The sequence below is a fragment of the Phyllostomus discolor genome, chromosome 14 (assembly GCF_004126475.2).
Source record: "Phyllostomus discolor isolate MPI-MPIP mPhyDis1 chromosome 14, mPhyDis1.pri.v3, whole genome shotgun sequence".
Lineage (NCBI taxonomy): Eukaryota > Metazoa > Chordata > Mammalia > Chiroptera > Phyllostomidae > Phyllostomus > Phyllostomus discolor.
This window is the reverse complement of record NC_040916.2, coordinates 30,890,189-30,899,787: the sequence shown is the minus strand read 5'-3', so window position 1 is coordinate 30,899,787 and position 9,599 is coordinate 30,890,189. Positions and strand designations below refer to the sequence as shown.

The 9,599-nt window shown below is 48.0% G+C and overlaps 1 protein-coding gene across 1 annotated transcript in view; it reads right to left on the bottom strand.

Annotated features, from left to right (window-relative positions):
* Positions 1 to 974: 974 nt before the first annotated feature.
* The window catches only part of SNX7 (sorting nexin 7), a 46,709-nt gene continuing 38,084 nt past the window's right edge, over positions 975 to 9,599 (bottom strand). The window contains 1 exon segment of the mRNA XM_028503011.2: positions 975 to 1,165. Coding sequence (XP_028358812.1) covers positions 1,088 to 1,165 — 78 coding nt within the window. The 3' untranslated portion in view covers positions 975 to 1,087.

The following is a 9,599-nucleotide window of genomic DNA, read 5'->3' as shown; positions in this document are numbered from 1 at the left end:
GATGCTTCACGTGTCTGGGTGTTTGGGTATGGCACTCATTGTAGGGCTTATTCCCAAACGAAGAGGTCTGTGTGTGCAACGTCACATGCAGGACCCAACGCCTCCGACTTTGCTCGAGTCCGGAGCAACATCTATTTCCCAAACTTAGCAAATACTCCATTACTATCAGGTACTCAGTGGTCAAATACGGCCATAGAAGGAACAGGAAATCGCTGTGCATGGCCGCTAGAGCTGGGATGTGAGGCTGGGGGGAGAGGCAGGGGGCTGTGTCGTTTTCACCACCGTGGGTCCTGGGCACGGGGACCGAGCCTCGCGCACAGTAGACGTTTGATTAATAAAGGGACGAATAAATCTGATAAACGCCGTGTACTCTAAAAATAAAAGCTGGATGGGAGCAGTGAAGACGGTGTAAAAAAATATCAAAACAATTTTACTAGAGGGGATATGATTGTATAATGGTATTTAATTTAATAACTCAAATAATAATCTAAATCTATTTTGGTACCTTTCTTAAATTGTGGAAAACAAGTACTTTGAACAAACCAACTTTGGAACAGTTATCAGCAATGTGTAATAATGTTAAACCATTTTTCTATGTATTTCGAATTCCTAATATCGAAGGGAATCATGTCCAGAGAAAACGATGACGAAATCCAGGTGAATGTGGCGTCACATCAGAACCCGCTCCAGAGGCCAGAGCTCCGTGCAGGAAAGGAACAGACCACAGCCCGTCCTTTCATACGAAACTTTTTATTATTAAAATCGAGTCTTTATAATATATTTAAAATGACATGTCCACAGACAAATACGCAAGAAAAAAATTTCTATATTTCGTTATTGGCATATAAATTTAAGAACATAATGAAAACTAAGCCAAAGATTTATACATATACATACATGTATATATAGCTATATAGACATCTCCCAGCTTGTGTCAGCGATCCGGAACACCTGAGCTCAGCTGCTCGGTCTTCCAGACGGTGTGGAGCGTCTGGCGCCCACTGTGTCGAGGGCACGGCCCACCCGGGAAGAATGACTTCGGCCAAGCGGCGCTCCCTCCCGAGGGTCACGGAAGTCCTCCGCGGGGTCAAGGATCCTCTTCGCAGGGCTCTTTGGAGCAGAAGTCGCTCTGCGACGAGAGGAAGGACTCCCACGTGGCGAGGCACTGAGTGAGGAGAGCACACAGCACGAGCAGATGAGCCGCGGTTCACGGTCAGTGTCAAAGGATGGAAGTCCTCCCCTCCGGCCTACAGCAACCTGCCTCCCTCCACCCTGCCGCCAGCTTGCCAGGACGCTCGTCATTTTCTACCTGTTTTCATTCTTAATGAGGGAAACTGTTGCCCCTCAGCGAGGGGCAAGCCTCTGCAAGGGGGAAAGACTAGCATGGACTGGCTGGCTGAAACACTGCGCTGCTACCCCGCTGTCCCGGGTACGCAGGAGGAGGCAGACCCTCCGGTGGGAGGGGGCCGGTGTGAGGTGTGGGGCAGAGGGGCGGAGACCCGGGCGCACCGTAATCGGATCCGAACCCCTCGGCGGCACCTGCCACCTGCGAGTGTGCGCCAGCCGGCCATCTCTATCAGAGTGTCTGCAGCCGTAGCTCGGGTTCATGGTCATGCGTGCTGACCACTGAAGCGATTGCTAGGGAAAGTTAAATTTACGTCACCTGTATAAATCTCTAGGCAGGACGAACGCCCAGCACAAACCAAGTGCTCAAAAATGAGCAGTTATGTAACGGTGGTCTGTTGGGACTAGGCGCCTAGACTTGGTCATTAACGGGCCACAGGAAGTGCAAGAGGGTCAGAGAGGCGGGAGATGGTGACGGTGACCACACGGTGACGTGGCCCATATGGCCACTGTGCCCAGGGCTCCTCTGTCAGCGGCCTGGCCTCGGCTGTCTGGGCGAAGTTCATCCGCAGAACAGTCTGAACAGTCTGTGTGTTGTGCACAGAGGAAGAAAGATGAGGACGCCCATATTTCTTGTCCAAAATAACATGGGAGGTCAGTACAGCAGCATTTTTAAAGCGGTGGAGGAAAACACACTGTCCACTTAGAATTCCCCTCAAAAACAAAAGTAGAATAAAAGATATTTGCAGACTTTCAAAAGCTACAGGATTTATCACCATCAGACCAAAACGTTTTTATTTTTAAGTCTAGAAGGTGGAAAAGAGAGGAGCAGATAAAAAGAAGGATCCGTGCAAAGGTGTGAAGAGCCCTAGATACAGTGACCGCATGGCTGCATACGTAACGGTTTAGTACTTAAATAGGTTTAAAATATAACTGACCACCTAACTGATGATAGTAATATGATCTTGTGAGAATTATAATCGATGATGAGTGAAAGGTAGGACAAAAAGTACATACAGCCCTGGCTGGCATAGCTCAGTGGATTGAGCGCGGGCTGTGAACCAAAGCATCTCAGGTTCGATTCCCAGTCAGGGCACATGCCTGGGTTGCAGGTCACAGCCCCCAGCAACCGCTCACTGATGTCTCTCTCTCTCTCTCTCTTTCTCCCTCCCTTCCCTCTCTAAATAAACAAATACATACATACATACATACATAAAATCTAAAAAAAAAAGCTAAAAAAAAAAAAGCGCATACAGGCCAGGAGAAAGAAGTGGAAGAATATAAATGCAGACACTGGAGTGACAGGCGGGCTGCTGTAATATCACCTGAAGACAGAAGAGAAGACACATCCAATCAGCCTGAAAGTCACCACTAAAATAATAAAACAAACGGTCAGACCTAATCGATCAACAAAAGATCTAAAATGACATGATGCAAAATTGTATCTTAATCCAAAGGAAGGCGTAATGAGGAAAATGGGAGCAAGGAACAGAAGGAACAAATGCAAGATGAATTGCAAAATAACAGATTATGCAAAAAGTCTCAATGAATTTAAAAACAGTCAAATCATATGAAGTTTATTCTCTGAATGTAATAGAATTAAATTAGAAACCAGTAATAGAAAGATATCTGAAAAATCCCCAAATAGTTGAAATATAGACAAGACACAAATAATCTCTTGCATCAAAGAAGAAATTAAAAGGGAATTTAGAAATATTTTGAACTGAATAAAAATAAAAACACCACATACGAAAATTTGGGGATGGCACCAAGGCAGGACACAGATAAACTTACAGCACCAAATATTTACATTGGAAAAGAAGAGAGGTCTTAAATAAATGATTTAAATCTCTACCTTAAAAACCCAAAAAAAGAACAAATTAAACCCGAAGGAAGCAGGAGAACGAACCAACCAACCAACCGGAAAAGATCAGAATGGGAATCAATGCAACATAAACAAGAATAATACAGACGACCAAAACTCACTCCGGAGAAAACAGACAACCCAAGTGGATGTGAATGTGGTGTTAAATACCTCTCTCTCTCTCTCTCTCTCTCTCTCTCTCTCTCTCTCTCACACACACACACACACACACACACACACACACGCAACTCCAGGCCCAACTGGCTTCTACCAAACATTCAAGGAAGAATTCGTATTAATTCGACACAGCCCCTTCCAGAAAACTGAAGACACAGAAAAGCTTCCAACTTACCCAAACCAAAGATACGATAAGAAAACTACAAACCATCACCCCTCGTAAACATGGATGCAAAAACCTAAGCCAAATTTCCGCAAGTCAAATTTATGACCAAACGGGCCGATGAAACCCAGCACTTGGATGGAAACGGATTCCCTGCCCACCTCGTGGGAACTCCCTGCTCCCACGAGCACCCCTGCCCTTTGCAGATGATGGAGTTTCTCCGAGCCGGGCACACAGTCGGTACTCAGTAAACGCACATGACTACGGAGAACAGTATCCTGGCCCCCGAAAACCCGGCATTTTCAACCCAACCATGAACCAGTCATCATGCTGGCTCGTATGGCGCTCGAACTTTGTTCTCCCAGAAAGCCTGTCCCTGCCTCGGGCCGCTGAGTCCTGAGTGGGGTCGCCAGGCCGGCGGAGCTGAGGCTGTGACCACGATGGTGCAGCTGCTGACGCTGCCAGATCCGCTGTGGAATTTTGGCAGCACACTTTTTACTAAATAAATGCGAACTACCACCTCCTGCCAATGTTGAATATTAAGTCATTACACATTTACCCAGTTAATCCACATACATCTATCTAAAGTAATAAAAGACAGTATCTAACACTTGTCTATCTTTTTACTTTCGTGTGTTTTCGAGCATGGCAACACTCAGTAAGAACTTAAGAAACGGATTGTTTATGCGACATAGTGAAACAATGTAGTTCAGTCCAGGACACTGATAATTGGGGGATATAAAGAGTCATCAAAACAATAACAACAAAAATCTGAAAACCTAGGGTGAGATTTGTTTACTGTTGCAAATTACATTTTTAAAAAGCTATTAGGCTTCCCATTGTTTTCTATCAAGGACTTGATTTTTTTCCCCGCTTTTAATTCTTCACAATTAGTGAAGTGAACGGAAATCTATCAAAATTAGCGTGGCACCCAGAGGTACTTGTACAATCATTGCAGAATCAGCCACAGGAATTCCACTTTCAGGGGAGTCCTTACTATTCTGTTGGCTGCGCCATGGACACACGGTGGGCCAGTGCCTGTCCTGTCCACGCTGCCGGCCACGTTTGTCACAAGTCCCCCTTCGCTGGGAATCCGGCACTTCCTCCCCTGGGGGCGGAGCCAAGGGCCCCAAACTGCCGCTTCTTTTTGCAGGAGGGGCTACGCGGAGCCTGAGCTGGGGAAGCAGACCCCGCAGGTACACAAAAGCCCTTTATCCCTACACACCTGTTTCCAAGCCCCTCGAAGACACAGATGGGACACTTAGACAATGTTTTGGTTCCAAAGGAAGTTTAACTCTACATTTAAGAGTGAGTATTTCCAAGCCGGTGGGAGGGGAGGAGGTTCCATCCCTCCGCGTGACCTCAGGCAAACCCCTGCCCCCTCTGGGCCTGTGCATGCGCTCCCAGAGGAAGGGGCTGGGACCACGGGTGCCGTCACCTTTCCTCCTAGAACCAGACGGGCGGGTGTCGGGGGGCTGACTGACATCACCTACGGCTCACACACACGCCTTGCTCTGTGGAGGGGCATGACCGAGAATGCATCAAAAGCAGAATTTTACTTCTCCCCTTGGTCTTTGATATGTGTGAGATAATTATCATTACAAAAAACTTCCAGAGACGCACACACAAATGAGACATAGTCTCAGTTACTGCTGCAGCTACCAGTGGTCTGCACTCACTGAGACCTTATCACGTGCTGGGCACTGAGTCAAGGATTCTGTATATATTATCTGTCTATTGAGCAGCCTGCGACTTGTTGGGTTGGCCAAAACGCTGTCCCCCCCCCCCCCCGCCCCCTATAAGATGGCTCTAGTAGTGCTTAGTTGTCTTTAAGTTTATCGGAAACAATTTTGTTAGGCTGTATTGTGACAGTTGTCATATCAGTCTTCATTTGAAAATTTTTTATCAAAATTGAATTTCTGTGTAGCCATTTTAAAGATTTTACTTATTTATTTTTAGAGAGGGAAGGGGGGGAGATAGAGAGAGAGAGAGAAACATCAATGTGTGGTTGCTGGGGGCCGTGGCCTGCAACCCAGGCATGTGCCCTGGCTGGGAATCGAACCTGCAACACTTTGGTTCGCAGCCCGAGCTCAATCCACTGAGCTACGCCAGCCAGGGCTTCTGTGTAGCCATTTTAACATTGAAGACGGAAGAAGATAAGCAACAACTTGGTAGAGTACGCTTTATTACTTCAGGAAAGGCTAAAACACACTGAAATGAGAAAGAGATCTGTGCGGTGTGCGGAGAAGGTGCTGTGGCTGATCAGAGGTGTCAAATGTGGTCTGTGAGGTTTCCTGCTGGAGATTTCTCGCTGGACGGTGCTCCCCGGTCGGGTGGACCAGCTGAAGTTGATAATGATCAAATTGAGACATTTATTGAGAACAATCAACGTTATACCACATAGGAGATAGCCGACATACTCAAAACAGCCACAATAATAAAGTTACCCATGAACCTGGCTGGCGTAGCTCAGTGGATTGAGCGCGGGCTGCAAACCAAAGTGTCGCAGGTTCAACTCCCAGTCAGGGCACATGCCTGGGTTGCAGGCCACGGCCCCCAGCAACCGCACATTGATGTTTCTCTCTCTCTCTCTCTCTCTCTCTCTCCCTCCCTCCCTCTCTAAAAATAAATAAATAAAATCTTTAAAAAAAAGCTTTTTTTAAAAAAAAAAAGTCACCCATGAAAATGAAACATGTGTCATTTATTTTATGGAAAAAACGGACTGGCCTTTCTGGCCAACCCAGTGCTTCCTACGCTGGCAGTCTCGCACTCCAGGGAAGGAAGCCCCACCGTGAAGGGTCAGCTGGCCGAGACTCCGGAAAAGTGTTTCCGAGTATGAAAGCTCAAAGTCGGTCAGTCCTGTTAGTGGCTTACCAGGAACACCGAAATTTGCTTCTCGGCTTTTTCGTCCACCTTCCTTCACGCTATTCCGCACACACACACCTCGGTTCATCCTCACACCCGGACAGACCCACGGAGCAGTCACGGTGGTTCCCAGCGCCCCAGAGAAAGGACACTGGAATACGGACAAGCCTTCCAGGTCTCTCAGCTCAAGGCCACGGGCCACCTGTCTGAAGCCCATGCTCTCGGCCACCACGTGGTAACACCCACACACGGTTTAACAGCCTCGTGGGTGAGGCTGCGGCCCCACTCATGGAACAGCTACCGGAAAACCTGGTTTCGTCTGGACGGACTCACAGACACACAGAACAGACTGACGGTCCCCAGGGGGCGGGGGCTGTGAGGCTGGGTGGAAAGGGGGATGGTGTTAAGGAATACAGATGCGTGGGTACAGAACAGTTTAGGGAATGTTGTCAATTATACTGTGATAATGGCGTACGGTGCCAGGCGGGGACCAAAAGTATCGGGGGGATCACTGTGTGAAGCACGTGACTGTCTCACCACTACGCCGCACACCTGCAACTCCGACAGAATAACCCTCAGTGTAAACTGAAATCGTGAAATAAAACTTAAGAAAGAAAATTTAGTTTCATTCAAATTATCACAAAACTCAAATGAATAAATACTACCTCTATAGCCCTGTAACAAAGTAAAATAACCATAGATTTGCCTAAAATAACATTATCTATTGTTATAAAACATGATATAAGCCAAGCCTTACCATATATTTGTTTGTTTCTTTAAATTTTCAATTTATTTATTTTTAGAGAGAGGGAAGGGGAGGGAGAAGGCGAGGGAGAGAAACACGAATGTGAGAGAGAAACCTTGATCGGTTGCCCCTCACACACGCCTTGACCGGGGACCGAACCTGCAACCAGGCCTGTGCCCTGACCCGGAATCAAACCAACGGCCTTACGCTTTGCGGGATGACACCCGACCCAGGGACCGCGTGCCCAGGAAATGCATGGAGCCGGTCAGGACCCACGTGTTTCTTTCCAAACCAGGAATCTCCACAGCAGAGCAACAGTTGGGGTGCTCCCCCTTCCTCCCCCTACTGCGCGCATCTGGGAGTGCCTTTCAGACAGCACCATGGTAACCGCATCTCTCCCAGCAAACGGGAAGCAAGAGCCGCGCCTGGATGTCCTTTAAGCACTTTAATGCTGCCTCCCACGACCTTGGGCACAGGTGACATCGCTCTTGTTTGAAGAAACACTGAGCTCAAATATGCAAACGCCTCTCCAGGAGGCCAACCTCACTGCAAAAGAAACTGCCCTATAAAAACTGTGGACCGTGCCCCAGATGAGGGCCACGGAACGTTGTGGGAATTGTTTTTCACCACCTACCCCTAAGATTCAGACCAGTAATGAAACCTTCCGGGAGCCGCATATGTTAACATTATGAAATCAGTCTCGAAAGACATTAGAGACGATGGTAGAGGGGAGGAACACCTATTGTTCTTGCAACAGTTGAAAATTACTCAAAATTTTCGTTTTTGGAAAGGTCCACATTGAGCTTCTAAGAATCCCCTGCCCACGTATACGTTTAGAAATAGCCATAACTAAAAATACGGGGTTCGTATTTTTTAAAATATTGCTTTTACATCTCCCCCAAGAACCAAAGTAACAAATGTGCATTTGCAAATACTGCAAATAATGAAACGACTGCCAGGCGTGAGCGCCAAATTCCCGACTCATTAGCTGCACACGCCCCCTTGTGGTCATGTCTTGACTGTTTGTCCTCCATCTCTAACCCAAGCTCCGCTGAGGAGAGAAGGAGCCTCGGACTTCATTTACTCCGCGTCCCGCTTTTGCAGCTGGGAAAACGGGGGCTCCACGAGTTCTGAGGCGATCAGAATCTTCTTAGCGAGGATTCGTCCGTGAGTCAAATTTGGGATGCGTATCTTTTGCGCTCAGACTTTTTCTGTGTCATATCACTGTTAGTTTTTGACTAACAACAAGCCCGTTATATGAAGTCGGCCCACTTTGGCACCAGATGCTTCAAACATCGAGCGTGCCCGTGCTTGGTTAGCCAGACCACCCCCCCCTCCCGCCCCCCGAAAACCGAAATGAGCACGTTTGCGTTTGGGTTACTGGACAATGACGGAGGTGCAGCCCTGATGGTGGGCCGCTTTGTTTGAAGGCAGCTCACATGTTTTCCAATTTTGTTTTCCAAAAGAGTCGTGAGGGCCGTGTGTGGGGGGGGGGGAGGTAACCAAAGGGTATTACCCCCTCTGTTTGATGGGTCAGGAGGCTGGGCACAGAGCGGACCTGGGGAAGATTTTGTAATGAGCCAGAGGCAGGCGCCCGACTTGATTTATGTATTTTTTTTTTTATCAAAAAAACCTATCTTCTTTCTTCAAGATCTTATATCTCTTAAAATACTCCAGATTTTAGTCCCTTTTTATTTATATTTGCCTAAATCTCTTAACGCACACTTTCACTCTCCTTGGTGGGAAAAACACCAGTGAAATAAAATTGCAGTACGGGAGTTCTGTTTTCTGTTTCCTTGGCACGGTTTCCATCAGGAATTCGTGGTGCGTGCTTTATCAGCGCCCCTGAGTCCCTCTTCCTCCGCCTTCCCAGGGCCCGGCTTGGCCTCTCTCGGCCCCGGGTCACAGGTGCAGTCCCGGGGGGGGGGGGGGGGCGGTCACGTCTGCTTGTTGTCCGCTTCCCTCCTGCGTCTAGAACTGGCCACGCCTCTCCGTCGACGTCCCTTTGAGAGTCCGTGACTCTGAAAATCACCACGACCTTTCCTGTCATTTTTTAAAAAACTGTTCTATGAAATTCTGGGACTAGGACTGAGAATAGACAGGGGGTTCCTCCCTTTGCGCTCACCTCCCACTTGGAAAGGGCACCTCCCCCCAGGACAGCTCCCCTGTCCCCTGGGCTGGGCGGCACTAAGCCCAGGGATGCTGCCCCCCCCCCCCCTTCCCCTTTTAATTTGCACAGACTAGCGCCGAGGCCGGCACTGATCTGACCACCAGTGCTTTTAAGAATGAACGCAGCTTCAGAGAGTAATCTAAACTCCACCCGCGGGAGTCTCTGTCATCACTGTCTGCAGAGATGAGTGAGTCGCTCGAAGTCACCGCATGGGGCCATCTTTACTTGGGCCAGGGTGTCTGAAATACTCACGAAACTTACAAAACGGTCC